At 38.7% G+C, this 17,043-nt stretch overlaps 1 protein-coding gene across 15 annotated transcripts in view; it reads left to right on the forward strand.

Annotated features, from left to right (window-relative positions):
* The window catches only part of KIAA1217 (KIAA1217 ortholog), a 188,900-nt gene that overhangs the window by 110,945 nt on the left and 60,912 nt on the right, over positions 1 to 17,043 (forward strand). For 14 of the 15 annotated variants that reach the window (XM_076331692.1, XM_076331697.1, XM_076331695.1 and 11 more), the window contains one exon: positions 1,045 to 1,138. In XM_076331692.1, the coding sequence (XP_076187807.1) occupies positions 1,045 to 1,138 (94 nt within the window). Of the gene's footprint in view, positions 1 to 1,044; positions 1,139 to 6,487; positions 6,784 to 17,043 lie in introns of those variants that run through there. The other variant, XM_076331704.1, reaches the window with a different exon arrangement.

Here is a 17,043-nt window from a genome sequence, read left to right on the forward strand (position 1 = left end):
ACTGATAGTAATATGACATTGTAAGAAAGAAATTGGACCTGCCCAAGAATCCTTTCCTTCATTTTTAAATGATAATCCCAGTGATTAAGATCAGTTTACTAGACTTGTAGCTGCACCTGGAGGAAAGGAATTCAGTCACATGTGTAAGTAAATTCTCTAGAGATCGCTACTGGGAAATGAAAGGAATCGCAGCTTTGAAAGGATGTAAGTGGGCATAGATTGGAGGCTTTGCTGCTGATTAAATGTGAGCAAGAGATCAGCAGAACTCAGTGCAAAAAGGCATAAAATTATTGGAAGGTAGGTTTTGAAACAAAATAGAAAACTAACGTCATCTAGCTCTTTCCTAAACGCAGTAGTTTAAAAGTGGACTAATGAATGACAAAGTGTTGGGTCCTTATTAAACAAAAATACTCTCTTTGGGCTTTCCATCTAAACCATTTCTGTGGTAGCTTTCATCAAAACTTTTGCTTGTTTATTTGTTTTTGTAGTTCCTATTTTTTCCCTTAAAAACCTATCTTTTTTATAAAGTTTAGAGGAACGATTTATCTGCTACTGAATGTTTAGCTTTTGTGGAGTTTTTTTCAGGTTTGTGAACAAGCTGATAATTAGAATTGCCTCAAGAATAATTGCAGTTAGAAAGACTGCTTTTCTTTTGATAGTCTTACTGTTTAGAATAGCAAAAATTCACGTGGGCTGAGTACACAATAAAACATGTAAATATTAACTAAATCCTTTTGAGTGCCGTGTAAATGTTGAAGCTCTATTGTCTTCAAAGTGTTTTCACTCTATGGCAGGATCTTGAAAGAAACTTAACACTATCTAATTTTTATGGGTGTGGAGTTGTAGCAAAAGAATGATACTTCCCATGGGAAAGAGAATTAAAGTAGGCTTTTGTTTGTCTGTATGTGTCAAATTTATGGCATTTAGGTTTTTCTTATAGGTGGGCTGCAGACCTATATGTTTGTCTGTTGCCTGAAACTTTCAGGCAACAAAGCAAATAAAACTACTTTAATCTGTTATCATTGCTGATTCTTTTGATTCCAGGAACATTCAAGACCGATCTTTCCTTAAAGTTTACAACAAAGATCCTGCACATGCATTTAATCACACTTCCAGAGCTGTAAATGGAGATATAAGGGTAAGTACTAGTGCTGCATTTATACTCCTCTTTCCTCCAGCTTTTATGTTAAATGTTTAAATTCCTAACTGTAATATGTACACCACAATTCATAAAATCGAGGGTAAATGTGCGACACATATACAGAAGAGGGAACTGATAATGCTTACCATAATGTTTCTTAACTGCTTTGCTTTTTCCAATTACTTGCCCTGAGCATTATCTTTTTTTTTGTTCTTGTTTACTAGCATTAAAGCATGTGAATCAAAACATAGCCTTTAGTTACTTATTTCGGGACACAGACAGTGCTCAGAGTTTATACAACTTCTTATTTCATGTTTCCAAACCCTTTACAGCGAAGTACAGCATGGTGTTAGTTCATTCCAGCAAGGCTTCAGCATGGACTGGTTTGCAGTAGCTGAGCAGATGTACCTAGCTTGAAGTCTATTGAAACACTTTGTAAATGATCATTTCAAGTAAGAAATTCTGATAAAAACCCGTTGTGGTGTAAATGGTTTTGTCTTTTTCTAAAATTTTCTACCTGTACTGAACAAGAACAAGTATATTTGCATTTTCAAGTGAACATTTTGTCTTGGGAAACTATAGCAAAGGCATTTGAAACGTATTCGATTTCTCTCTGTTACTGTCTATCTTTTGCTGGACTGTAATCTCCCACCTTGATGCCAAGAGGGCAGGAGATGTGGCTGTGCGGCACCTCTTCCACCATGTTACTCACAGCTATCGTTGCAGCAGGGGGTGGTGGTGGTGAGATTACACAACCTCATCTCCTCCCCACCCATCCTAGGTCTGTCCCCAGGAAGCAGTGCAACCAAATGAGCTTGATGGGGCCAGAAGGGAATGCCACTACTGTCCTACCTGCTTTGTGGCTTTTATGTGTGCTCCAAAGCTGATGGAACTGCGCAGAAAATTTCCTGTGAAGTGATTGCTTAATTGTACATTTGCTTCTTGGTTTCATTAGCAATTCTGAGCGTGTCACACTGCTTTATTATTAATATTTCATGTAAGTACTTCTGCTGTTTCCACAGTTTGGGGCCTCATTATTTTAGAAAGATTGCAATAGTTTATTTACAGGCACTATTCTCAACCACCTCTCATTTATGTACTTCAATTATAAAATGGTCCGTTTGATAGGTCAGAAATCTAATTACTTGGTTATTCACACTGCTGCACACACAACATGAGAGAGCAAATAGATGTGCTTCAAAGGACTGATGTGATAGTTTTTAGTGTCTTCTTTAAGGTCCTGAAATTCTTCAGTTCTAGTTATATTCCTGTAGCAGTAACTGGGTGTATCTCATTCATATTCGAAGGCATGACATACTATCATTGTGCATTATGACGTTAACTCATGTAACAGTTTCACTGTAGCTTTATAAAGTTATGCTATACTGTTCTTGTTCCATGTGCAGTGGATGCTGAACGTACCTACTGTGGCTTTATTTGCGTGCTCTAGACCTGTTTTCAGATATGGTTAACTACTGTGCTAGCTACATATATTCAAAACTAAAGATTACTTCTTTGGCCCTCTTCCAGGCATTTACTGCCTAACAGAGTTGTTCTGAACACAGGTGCTGCTTCTGTTCAAAAACTGTAATAATTTGTATTGCTTATTTTAAAATACTGTGTTGTACAACAGATATGCACACTTTACGCCTCCTGATTATGGCTGAGTTATCTCTCTTTGGCCATAACTCAAAAATAATGGTGACACAGTGATGATCTTTGCAGAAGTGGTGGTTTCATGGTAGAATACTGTATTTTGCTCTGCTGAAATGCCAAAGATGCCATTTTGAAATTCTGCGCATCCAACAAAACAGCTATTTTCTCATTTGGCTTTTCCTTTGCATTGGCAAATTTCTCGTCTTTCTGGTCTGAGAGGTGAAGTCAGAGCCAGGATGTTCATAGGGGCTTTGTGGAGAAACATGCAAAAAGTCTTCCCTTTGATCTATGTGAACTTCTGCACTTCAAAGTTACGAGCATGGAAACAAGTCATTTCTTGAGCTCCGGAAATAATGAAACCTGTTTGTCTAAGGATCTGTGTTTTCTGTTTGGGTTCTTCCTTGTGCAGCAACGCTCAGATCCTAACTGAGGCTTTTCCCAAAGTAGTGGGATTTAATAATGCTCTCTCCGATCCTCATCCTCTGGAGTCTAAAAAGCTGGAGCACACACTGCAACTTTTCCTCTATTCGGCAGAAGTACTGTAGGACCTTCTTGCAAATCTCTAACTTGGCAAAATTTGTGGGGACATAGTAGTCTAATGGTTTCTACCCTTTGGTTAAATCTGGTTGAAATTTGCCTGCAGATTCACAGGTTATTAGGTCAGGGGAGACAACCACCAAAAAGCAGATGGATTATACATCCCTCTTTCCTTAGCAAACCAGATTAAAGGGCATGGAAATGCGGAGGGAGTAAGTGAGAAACATGTACATTTTATGTACTGGTATTGCATGGTACCCAAAAGATTGTGGAAAAAGCTTTGCTTCTCATCTCTTCTTTGTGTTTGTGCATCTTTGCACTGGGTAAATTGATGTTCTTCAATTTCATGTGATATGAGAGTGCTAAATTCACTACAGTGGGAAGTAGGGAGTAACTCTTGTAAGCACTGTGCTCCACATCATGGTTAACTGTTTCAAAAAGCCTACAGAAAAGCAGCTTATTGTCAGACTGGTTGAAAGAACAATATTTAGAATATCATGAATTAGCCGTTGTAAGTACATTTTTCCATGGTGATACTGTGAGTGTGGTTGTATCTCCTGCCATATGTGAGTTAAAGCCTTGTTTTTTTGAGGTTTGGGAAAGTTTTGCCTTACAGATTTTTCTACTGTTCGCCTTCTTGTCCCTTTGGAACCTTTATCCCTGGGTTTGATGATGTTCAGGCTTCTATTCATGTGATTTATAATCATTTCCATGTAACAGACCCAAAATAATCTCAGAAAATAATGTTAGCTGCCAGCTTGGACACCTGTTTTAACTACCAAACAGATGTGAGACCTGTATAAGAATTGGCAGTAACACTTGAAGTATTAAGTATTACCCATATGGACAAGAAGACTTAGAAAGTGCAAGAGGAATGTGGGATCTGTGAGTTTCAGATCTCCTATCAAACCACTCAGCTTTCATGTCCACTAATTCTAATTTTCCTGGTCTTCTTTCTGTTTCCTGCATTTTTCTGAATGGGTTGTGTTTGAGAAAAGGGGTTTTGCTTGGGGTCTAAGCAAGTTCTAAAGGACAGTTTCTCCTGAAATCCTTGAGTGCCTTACTTGCTTACTGATACTGTGCTGTGACCATTTAGATCTTGAAGAGCGTGGTTTGTTTGACAGGTCTGCCATGTTGAATGCTATTCAAGCAAGAGGTAGCTACATAATGCCGTCTCACTGAATATTTGTGTTTGTACTCTTCCTTTTTTTATTATTCCTTTCCCAAAATGTATGCTGAAAATCTGTAGCAGCTGTTTTCTTTGGAGAAATGTATTTTCACATTGCTGCATTTCATTCATTTATAACTTAGCCTGAGCTTGTAACATGTTTAGATGATCTTTTTATTCTCTCTGGCATTGTTTTGAATTCCAGTGCAAATGTACACAGCCATGCTGGTCTGTGCTGTTAGAATTAATGTTTGTCATTTGCATAGATTCGAAGAGGAAGACTCGGTGTGGGGTCTAGGTTGCCTCTCTTCTCAACTTTAGTGGTGGTGTATAGATTCAACATCAATAGATGACACTAAAGAACTGACAGCAGATTTTCGTATGTTGCTGAACAAATTGAATTTCTTTGGAAGCATCACAGCTCCTTTTATCCTGGGTTGTTGCTGTGAGCCCTGGTGACTCCAAGCAGAAGTAATTCCCCCACTGAATGTGCACAGCGTATTTTCTGTCTTCATTCCCTACACCCTCCTTTTATGGAGTGTCTAAAAGGGGAAGAATCCTAAATTATAATCTCTCCTTTCTGTCATTGCAACTTGTCTGCATTTCTGGTGGCACAGTTGGATACTAGTAATGTTGGTTTATGCAGTGGTTTGTTTTGGGCTTCATCTGTCTGCCAATTTTGAGAATCAGGAGGGAATTTTTACTTCATAACAAACTGGTGGCTATTTTGCTTGGCAATCTTTCTCTTCCCAACCACCTGCCGTAAAGTCTGTGGGTGACACTTTGTTTTAAAATGTCCTAGACCCTATGGTTTTGCTTAATTCCCTGACTTGCATAAGACCTTAGCAGGTCAGCGCTATATCCCAGACCTCTGCTGGGTGGGTGAGGCCAGAATATCCAAAGAATGCTTGTTGTGGTTGCTGTTGTATTGAGGTACACTTTGAGGTGTTTTGAATATTTTTAGAGACTGTTTCTCCAAGAAAGAACAATTACTGCAAGTTGAGTCAGAGCTGATTTGGGGGAGCAGGGGGTACCTGGAAACTCCACATTTTCTGGGAGTTAGAATGGCAAAAAGGTGATGATGTTCCTGGCAGTGATGGGGGTTTGGGCTGCCCAGATGAGAGGAGATCAGTTAAAATGAGTTGTCCAGTAAAATGAGACAGACATTTGATAAGGTGGGTAAACTGTTGTGCTGAATAGCTTTTATTACTGAAATTGCGCAACAGCAAATTTTCATTTTTCCCCTGAAAGTACCTGGCTAGCTGGTTGCTAACATTTTAACTCTCTAGAGTTAGATGCAATTTGTGAACTTAAAAAAACCCTACAAGTGCTGAAAACCCTCAAACAACTCCCCAGGAATTTAAAGCATCCAAGGAGCCTGAAATTCAGTGCTGGTTTGCAGGAAAGATAGAGAGATAATAAAAGCGGGATCATCCTGCTGGTACCTGTAAACATACGTGCAGCTTCTTTGAGATGTTTAACTTCTTTTCATTGGATTGTTTGTGATCTTAACATCAATAAACATAAAAGCTGCAAATGCTGCCAAAATTACATTTGTTCATTGCATACTATGGCTAAAAAAAATAACAGCTCCTTGAACTACGTAGAGGTATTTAGGACAAAAGTATTTATTGGAAAAGAATTCAAGCAATAAATTGAGTGAATGCATTTTAGTGCTAGGGTGCCTATAGGACAGCATTTATATAAGTTGCCATGTGTTTGCCTTGCTGATCCTATTACTATAAAACTTTGTTTTCTTTTGGGAAGAAAAAGAAAAAAGAAAAAGCAAACGCTAATACTTCTATTATCTGATAGAGACCTTCCAAATGATACAAATCTCATCTTTCCTGCTGTTTTGCTGTCTGCTTTTTCTAACGCTCTTTTTGTCATTGAGAGGTTATGACAACATGAGCCATATTGTATTTATAAACATCACGTGTTTCCTTGATATGACTTGCAGTGTCTGCCAAACAGAACACATGGAAGAAACATTTCTCCTTAGCTCAGCATTGGTTTTGGTTATACTGATTTCCGGGACAGAAAAAATGCCTTCCTTACTGAGATTTAACTTTCATACAGTAGAAAGAAAGCCTCTGAGTGTCCATGAAATCGTTTGAACAGAGACGCTGCAGCTCTTTTAGCCCACATACTTTGTCTGAGGAAAAGAGAAAAAGTGGTTTATTTTAAAGAGAAGATGTAATGGCATGTATTGCTGAAACTAATTCTAAATTAAAATACCTGCCAAAGTCATCTAGAAACGGAACTCACCAAGAGATGTAAGGTAAGAAGATGCTTATAAATAATGAAAGATATCTAATTTCTTTTCTTCTTCTTTTTTTTTTCAAACTAAAAGATATTTTCAGATTAAGTGGGTATTTAAATGAGAACAATGAAAACTGTTTCTTCTTCCTTGAGCCGTATGAGAAAATAAATGTTTCATTGCTCTCTAAATCACCAAACTCTACTCTCAGATTTTATGTCTAGTTTCAAACCTACATATTAAACATAAACAGTTATTTTCCAACTTGCCATTACAAATTTTGCTAAGATTTGAGCAAAATATATAAAAGAAGTCTCTGATGTTCTGGGGTTTTTTTGCTGATATGGATTTTACTACTTTTGCTTTGAGTGGGTTGTCAGTAGTTGCCAATTATTTATGCAACTACAGAGCTGCAGACACTGAGAAGTAGCTGCATCAAATCAGACTGTGATGAAAGACTGTAAATGTACCTGTTCTCTTTCATTCATACGTCCTTTGATATACAATACCTACTGCTGTATAAAGCCTAAGTTAGTGGGAAAGTGGATAGAATTTTAAGGGGAAAATCATGTTTTTATTTTAGCTACACATAAAACAATATATAAATTTCAAATGTTATCTGGCAAGAAGTTGGTCTGTTTAAAGATACAGGTCCTGTGTTATAGCTGGATAGATACTGCATTGTGGCTTTTTTAATACGATGGCTATGTGCTTTGGTGTATTATATTTATTTCGCAAACATCGTGTATAAGGAATATAACCGTGTAGATCCTATTACTATACCAACATTTTAAAAGATATCTTTTTTTTTTAAATTTTCAAATAATGAGGATGGATTTTAAGTTTATATCAAGCTGGCTGATGAAAGAAAGTGTCATGTTCTTGATATTAAACTGTTCAAGGAACATGAGCTTGCCGCACCCATGCAGTAATCTTCCAGTTAGTCTAAGAGGAGTGTCATAGGGTAGATATCACAAACCAGTTACCTGGAAACTCCCAGAGAGTTTCGTCTGTGGAAACAAATGAACTTGCAACCACAATACAGTTGTTTTAGTGGAATTTTTAGGGAGAGAGTTCTTTATTTCCTACTAACAGGCCTGTATTCAAGCTAGCCTGCCTTTCATGTTGAGGTTTGCTTCGAGCTTGCCCTGGAGCTGATGAAGTTACTTAATGACAACATATGATCCGTCTTGCGTGAAGTTCTTTTCAGCCCTTCATTAAAATTAGAAGTCTTATCTCTCACATAAGTCTGAGGTTCTCAGACAAAACTTTCACTGCCTTCACTGGGAGCTTGCCCTGAATAAAAACATAAGGATTAGATTTGAGTCCATTTTTATTGTCTACTAGTTTCTGGTTTTATTCTTATTTCACCTCTTTTTACATAATGTTTCCTTGTTCCAATTCTTTAGATGTTTTACTCTTTCTTTTTTTTTTTATCACTGGCCTTGCTTTTAGTAAGAACAATTTGCGCTAATTTGGCTGTTTGTTTACTTGAAATTCCTATGTAGCTGGCAGAGTCAGATGTTGCCAGAGCTCCCTAAACACATTGACAGATAATAAAAATGCTCATGGCTGTGACCTCCCTTATTAGGAGGGGCGGTCCTCCTTTACCTCCTTTGTAAACCAAGTAGCTTATCTGGTTTGCTGGAGTCCCATAAGCCAAAGTCCAACCAAGCTTTATGACTTCCAGTTAGCTTTCCGAATGAGCTGTTACTCGAACAGGGGTTAAAAATCACTTTGTGGAGGTGGATGTACTGCAGTTCCTAGAACCCAAGTAAAATTAGAAGCAATGTTTTTTTCTTCTTCAAACCTGCCATTCGCTTGTCATTTAGGACCTTAGCTTTCCCAAGAAGTTTTTCACAAATCCAGAATGTGATCCTTCATGATCATGACCCAAATTCTCTGCTTTCCACTGAGTCTTCACTTCAGTATATTATTAGTTACCTGTCTCCAGATAAGCCTAATGAATACTAAAGAGAATTCTGTCCCCATCTTCCTTTTAACAAAGAGGAGTTAACCAGTACCTGGTGTCTAGGAGAACACAGCTACATATCTGAGGACCTTGATTCTTCTCCATGTTGGATCATACTTTTTCTAATAAGGGCCCTGGAAAACTAATCAGACTTCTGAAAATATGAGCAGTAAAAATATCTTTTCTTGGATACATGTGAGATCTGGGGTTAAAAAAAGCCTCAGCTGGCAAAAGCAAGACAGTTGCAAATATCAGCAGGCAACAGGACTCCATGAGAAATGATGTGATGCTGAAATTATTTTTTGTGTGAATATATGCCTTTCTTACATCATTGCAAATTAGGACTCCATGTGACTAAGTGAAAAGACCGAAAAGGTGTGTTGGGTAAAGGGCTAGTCCCTCAGTCACTTACTATTTACTGTAGATAGCTTGACCTTAGGATAAACTAGGTTGTTTACTTCAGTCATGCTGACCAATTTGTGTATTTTTTTTGATAGAAGGAAGTAAAGTGAAAAGAAAATGTAGGGCTCCAACAGTATAGGAAGAAGTTTGTGATCTAAGAAGACTCTTAATTGAGGCACTGATAGCTCCTCTAATGTTGCAAAAGATGTATTTACAAATGCAAATACTGCTGGGCCATATAGGTATGAGATGCAGTGCAGCTTAGACACTTACATTGCAAAATCCAGGTGTATATAAGGCTTCCATGACCATTTCTCCTGCCGATAGCGCTGACTCCAAAACTCAATGCAGCAACTTATTTCTTCTGATTTGCTGTGTCCTTATATTGGAAGAAATAGCTGGCTACAGGTGTAAATATGCTGCTTAGGTCTTTTAACTATCAATCAGCTCTGTTTTATAACATTTTAATATTATTTACGTCCTAACCTATTCTATATATCTGTAATAGAAATTGTGTTTTGACTCAGTTGTTCGCTAATGCCAGATGAGACCAAGGGTTATGCTTTCCTTTATGTTCGTTTAGCAACTGTTGTTCAGTTTTATTTGGCTTCAGCGCAGTGAGAAGAGATACAAATATGGAACAAAAATAAGAGCTGAGTCGTTAGTACAGCGAGTCAGAAAGCCATGCATTTACTTTGATTTATGAGTACAGTTACTAACAGTATTTCTTTTTTTAAAGAGCAGAAATCTGATATACAACATATTTAAACCAAATAAAAATGCTGATCTGTACCAGAACTGTACGTGTTTGAAACTATTCCTTTTTTGGAAAAGAAAGGGCTGACCCCATCAGTTCAGTGGTGCCCTGAGGAAGTGCTGAAATTGAGACTGGTCTGAAGGGTTTGGCTCCCTGCGTTGGTGGTGGCTGTCTATGTTATGTACATGATGTGCTTGATCTCTTCAAGGAGAATGGGGAGGGGGGGAGGAAATGCTTGCTACATCTTCATGAATTACATGACTCCTGTTTGTTCTCAGAAAATTCTACCTAAAAAGCAGCTGTGGAGGAGCAAAAGAAACAAACAGTTGGTTTGAAAGCAAAAGAAACAGTTGGTTCGAATGCAGCACTAGTTATGAGGGGTGTCACAATGTTAACTTTAAAAAAAAAAACAGTAACAGCTTTTATATGTTCAGTCCAAACAGTCTAATAGCTTATGGGATGGGTGGGCCATGCTACACTGATGAGATAAATGTGGATATTGGCAGACCAATGATGTAATTATGTAAATCCGACCTTTTTAGGATTGAAATGTGTTATGTTTCAGTGTGTTTATATTTTTGTCATTTGTGATAACACCCTGAAAAATCTTGGCTGAAATGCCAAGAGGTTTCTTAGTGTACTCACCATGCTATTCTGTCTGGAAAGTACGCGAAGGAAGCATAGGAAAATCAAGCATGAGAGATTTATTAGCGTCTCTCTGCTTAATTGGATAATTTTAACAATTTTTTTTAACTCTCACATTCCATTTGTTTGTAGGAAATGAAATACACTCATAAATATGCAGAAGTTAGTGCCTGCTAGGTTCACTGATCTGGATGTTTGTCTTGCCAATCAGGAATAAAGTAATACAGACTGGTAGCAGGGAGATAGCTCAAACAATGAAATGTTGCTGGGGGAATAAACCTCCACACAGAGGTACTGTGATTTCAGTCAGGCCGATGCAAAACATGCTGCATCTCATGCATCATTTTGCTCAGATTGCCTAAGCGTGGCTAGACTGGAAGCTCTCATGGGACTGCTCTGGGTCAGGCTCTACATGGCCTTGTGCTCCCTTCCCTTCCAAGCAGAGTTCACCCAGTGTGTCGCCAAAGTTGTCTCATTGACAGCTAATCTGTCATCATGACAACTAGGGAGTGTCAACAGGTTCAGTACAGGTGTAACCAGGCCAGTCCAAATACAGAGCCTGCTCCTCTAGCTAGATTTAAACTGATGCACGTTGTAAGCTCAACATTTTATGGCAAGAAGTGTAAGATTGCTTTCCTCTTATCTTTCTGTTGGATTCTTGTTTTACACCTGAAAAAAGGTAGTCTTAGTCTAGGAATGGGAAGGGCTGTTGGACATTATGATGGCCAAAGAGCTTCTGATGTGCAGGTGTGCTTGGGGTCATAAGTCTGTGTGGTCAGGGGGTTGATAACGCGATGGAATTGATATGGGAAAAAGTTTTCTGAGAAGTAAGAGCTGCACACACATGTGCGTGCACACACATACGACATGTCTCACCGCTTGTCAGAGCTTGGTGGTGATTTCATCAAACCAGAATTTCTGTTGTCCCCCACTAACGACCAGACGTGTACAAAGGGCAACAGCCACCTCAGCGTTATCTCTCAGCACTCAGTCCCACTGCACGTCAAGTCTTGGAGATGCTGCACTAAGGCCTGACTTGTAGAGAGGTGTTATTTTCTGCAATGTCTGAAGAAGATGAAGCTGTTTTGAACCTTAACTACATCTTCAGTGGGAATGGATGAACTAAGTGCTAGGTTTCAAAAGCCATTTGTAGTTTTACAGTGCATCTCAAATACCTTTGCTTTGAATATGAAAGTGGATTGCAAAGGCAAGTGATGGTTGTAGCTTCTTTGCCCATGTCCTCAAGCATTCATGGGTTGCTCCAGCCGGCATTTACCTGGAGTGCTCTGCTCACTTCTTTCCTAAAAAACAGCTTCATGTTCTGACCACCCCTGCCAAAAACCCCACAAACCTTCAGAATATTAACCCAAATTAAAGAAGCTTATGTTGCATGTGTTTTCTTCTTTCTCTTCCCTCTTCTCCTTCCTTTCTTCCTTTCTCCCTCTCCCTCCCATGCCTGCTATGCTAGGCTACAGCATTGTAATAACAAGGACTAATGCAAAATCTTCTAGCCTTGAAGAAAATTTGCATTAGTTCATGTCTTTCCACTCTCATTCTGTTTTCTCATTCTGTCATTGAATTTTTTTTTAATTTTCTTTCATATGCTATAGTCTCTTTAACTCCTCTTTATCTCATTAGTTCCTCACCTCCTAGCTTAAGTCTTCTATTTTTGTTTCTTTGTTATTTATTATCCCTTTCTTGTTTCCCTATTTAGTTCTCAGCACTCCATCTCCAATGTTACCCTCTTTCATCTCTGACCTCTCTCACAAACTCCTATTACTGTCCTTTACCCTGTCTCATTCCCTTTTTGTTTTGTCTTTTTTCCTCTTTCTTCTGTAGTTTTACACTCATAATTCCCTATTATCTTCCCATATAATTCTTCTTTACCTACTCTGTCTCTTCCCAGTGTCATAGAGTCATAGAATCCTTTAGGTTGGAAAAGACCTTTAAGATCACCGAGTCGAAGTCATGAGTTATGTATTAGTTAAATATTTGCAACATATGACTCTTGCTATTTTTTATTAGTATTTCTTAATATGTAATATTTTATTACATATGGACTAAGCAGGAAAAATTTCATGCTACAAACTCAGTCCTCTACATTTAGCCTTTAAAAAGTTTAGGCATAAGTAAACATGCTAATGGTAGAACAGAGGAAGAGGAAAATGAAAAGTGGAGGTGCTTCTATATTGGTCTGTTGATAAATAAATAATGTTTATTACCAGCTTCAGGCTAGAGACACTTAATTCTTAGCTCAATCAAACAGGAACCACAGGCCAGGTTGGATCCACCAAGGTGCATCACAGCGAAGTCCATTGCATGGACTAGCAAGCAGCAGCTGGAATGAAGCTGCCGTTATCCCTTCTAGTTATAGTATCTCAGCTTGACTTATAAAGAAGAAAATAAAGGGAAAAAATAGGATGAAAACCAGAGCAGAGAGTGAGCTAAATGAAAAGACATATGGGCAGACTCACTATAGAGAATTAGGAAAAAAGTCTAATCCTTATAAGCTTGGGGTAGAAATTGCCGCCACTGCAGTCAGTGGCGAGAGGTTGGGAACACCAAAGGGCAGCTTGTCCCACCCAGCTGTAGGGGAGAATGAGCTGACTCTGGAGGGTGCCTGGCTGACTGTCTTTTAATGCAACATTAGGTGAGACAAATCCTCAATACAAAGCAACTAATAGTGCCCTCTTAACTTTTGAGAGGTGCTTAACGCATGTATGTCTGCGATACATACTGTGATACTTTCCTATAGCGAGGAAAATGTCTTTGTTTAAATCAGTACAGAAATGAAGGGGAAGCATGAGGTTTAAATTACAGGGTAGAGAGACAGACTGCAGACCTGACGTAATAGTTCAGTTTTGCAGAACCTTCTTCATGCGACTCCAGTGAGAGTTGGCTATATTTGCTCTAGTAAACTTAAAATAAGTTTTGAGAGGCTTATAGAGTTTCCAGCACAGGATTTCCCACTTGTACTTGCTTGCCTTTAATTTTTTAAATCCCTAAAAATCTAAAATTCCTGATTATTTTGATCTGCCATCACCAAAGGATAGGCCGAAAATGTACTGCTGGTATGCAAAACATATATGTATCTATGTATGTATACATAATGTTAATATATGTGTTACAATGAAGCACTGTTCTCTTGGAGCTCAGATGCTCACTTGCGTGCTGGTTCAAAGGCTTCGTGAACAGGTTGCTCCACGCTGCAAGCACCAGCTGTTCTACCAAGTGTGCTTCTTTGCCAGCAGTGAAGCCGTAGAGCTGCCTGTCCCCTTTATAGTGGTTCATTCTAGCTAGTAGTTATGCGCTCTGTGTTGTGGGAGGGCCTTTTGTTTGTTCGTTTGCATGGTTTTTTAAGAACTGGGGAGTTTGGAATAAGCATAAGAGAACTTTATGGTACTTGTGTCTACCCCAAGGCATATCTGTTTCACTGCATGCCTTCAGAATTAGTAAACAGAGGGAATAACAAACAATATGTATGTTTAGGAGAAGATAGTGTAGTCTGTACATAATCTCAAATCCAGTATGTGTCAGGCAGCCAGAACTGTTCTGTTCCCTCCCTGTTTGTTTAGCTTGGCCTCTCAAATTCAAAGGGCTTCTGCAGGATTTTCAGTCTTCAGGGAAACACCACACACATCCTTGTAGGTATAAATATGGGCAGTGGGCTGGAGAGCTGATGTGGGAAAGTTGAGGCCAATTTGAGAGTTATTCAGGGTCATGGAGAGCAGTGTGGAGTGCAGGGTGGCACCGGCACAGCCTGGCTGGGTGCGAGGGTGTGTGTCACCTCGGTGCCTTTGTGAAGGACAGCAACTTGGGGTCTGCGTTCTGCTCCCCCATTTTTGCCATGGAGAAGCAGCTGAGACTGAGATCAGGATTGGATATGACCTCTTTTTTCTTCCTCTGCTGAATGTTTGGAGGCAAAGCTAGGGGACAGTCTCTCTCCTTTCATTGCAGAAAGTGGATAACTACACAGAGGTTTCTGTCATGGTGCTTGCCTAAGGAGAGGGAAGAAAGATGCTGATGGTGGTTCTCCAGCTGCTTTCAAGAGTCTTGTGTATCAGAGGCTGCAGATTTAGGAGATCCTGCAGACAGCTCCATACATAGGTCTTTGTCCTCCTACACTGTTGGTTTCTTGGATCAGAATTAGAAGCTGGATAGGCTATAGGACTGGTGAGGTGGCATGAGACTTTCCTTGGCAAAAAAACCACCCCCCAAAAACCCAAACCCAACCCCCAAAAAACCAGGAGAAAATACTTCTTTTATAATACAGCTGTAAAAGCCATCATCAGCAAACTCTCTTCCCATTTGGATTCTGCTGAACTGAACTAACTTGTTGCATTTAAGCAAAACCCTATTGACTCCATCACAAGCTTTGCTCCAGAGTGCCGAGAACGAAACCAAGTCCTGAGTTAGTGACAAGCAATCCAGCCTGTAAGTGCTTCCCTGTTTTCTGTCAAGGAAATGGTTGTTTCCAGCAGTACAAGGCATTAACTGCTTAATTATTTCCATCCATGAAAGTATTATTAAGTGAATAGGAACTAAAAGAGCTGTTATCAGGAACAGAAAGAACTTTGATCAGCAGTCAAGCAATAAGTTACATCTATGCCACACGTGTATACCCCACAGTAAACTTCAAAATATTCTCTGGCTTTATAATTGTGACTCTAACATTTTTTCCACTTGAAAATGAGGGAAGCAAACAGAAAATAAATGAACGTGATGGGCAAATTGATGGAAAGGTCCAACAGATCAACAGTGTTAATAAGGTAGAAGAAGGTAGGGTGACTGGCGATTTAGCTCAGTGGTAACTTGGGCCTATCATTAACATAGGCATTAACATTGATTTTAAAGTAATAAGCTAACCTAAACTTCCAGGCTTGATCTTAGCAAAGCATAGGGTGTTGCGCCTCTTAGGGGCATGGCCTTTGTTTATACAGGGGGGTAAACTGAAAAGGAACTCTAGTTCTGTACAGTACATTATAAACAAATATATGGCAAGTAATTAAACATGGGATAATACATGGCAAGTTAGACAAAGCTTGAGGGCTCTGATAAAGTAACTGAAATGGAAAGTGATGCTTGAATGGTTTGTATGCGTTGTTAGAACCTACAAATTAAATTACAGCCTTGGTAATGATATATCTGTGCAATATTTATGATGTTGTGCCTAGTGTATTTTAAAATTAAAAGAAGATTCATTCCTCTCATGAAAAACTTCTCGTATGCATCATATGTACTTGAAGACTCTTGCATATAGTGCCAGATGTATGGAGGACTAGTTATATTATGTCTGATGTTCTGGGGTATACTTTATCATGCTAGAGTCCAATTACTGAAAATGTGCATCCTACCAGCTTTTTTATCCTGCGTATTAGCATAATAATGTGATTTCTCACTGCAGGTTTGTTAGCCTGTAAGGAAGAACGTGGATGGAAGAATATACTCTGCAACTGTTGGAAAGCATGTGTGGCATGAAAGTGTACTGGGATAATTTGCTTGTACTTTTTACTCTTGATGTTTTTGAGTCTGGTTGGTCAGCAGACCTAAACAGCTTTTTAACTAGGTCAAGTATATACATCCATTCATTAAAAGGGGATGCTTGACTGGTTAGTTAAACCTGCCAAATATAAACCAGATGCCTCAATGGTAAATACTGCTTTACTCCTATACTGCAAGAAACAAGCCTTGACTGATTAAATTTGAAATAAAAATAAATAGGTTTAACATTGTTTCTGTGCCATAATAATACTTTGTTATAGTTCTAGTGCAAATATTTAATAAAAATAGTATTTTAAAATATTTTATGGTGAAACTGAAAACTAAACATTTAAGACAAAATGAACATTTTTTACGTTTCTGAAAAGACTGTTTATATTACACTACATATAAATTTTGTGAAATTCTGGTCAAGACGAATAATGGCATACAAATTTACAATGTACATTACAAATCAGAACACACAGCATCTGTCTACCAAGCTGGAGGAGTCCTCTGCTGTTGGGCTGGGTGTAGTAAGGGGTGGAACACCTGGATTTTTAGTTTTGGCTACCAGATCTGCTCTGATCTTTGTCCTGTTACTTAAATGCTTTGTGTCAGATTGCCCTTTGGTAGCGGAAATGAATGATGCCTCCCTCACTAATGGCTGAGAGACTGAGAGCAGTATGGTGAAATGGAAACGTTACTCCAGTAAGGTCCCATTATAACTGGTTCTTTACAGCAATATTAGCTCATGGTCACGGGCTTAAATTGTATTTTGATTCTTTTGAATGCCAGTCATGATGATATAGGCAATTTTTTACTTGCATAAAAATAAAAACAAGCAAAAAAAATCCCAAACCAACATCAAAAAAACCATCCCCCCCAACCCAGAAGATAACTGCAGGACTGGAAAGTGCTCGTGTCATGAGATTTTCCCCTATGATATTTGAGTGCCGTCTCTTTTAAACTGTAAATACTGTATTTTTCAGAAGACATTTTCTATATTCTATGGTCTTTTGGGGTG

The sequence above is a fragment of the Aptenodytes patagonicus genome, chromosome 2 (assembly GCF_965638725.1).
Source record: "Aptenodytes patagonicus chromosome 2, bAptPat1.pri.cur, whole genome shotgun sequence".
Taxonomy (NCBI): domain Eukaryota; kingdom Metazoa; phylum Chordata; class Aves; order Sphenisciformes; family Spheniscidae; genus Aptenodytes; species Aptenodytes patagonicus.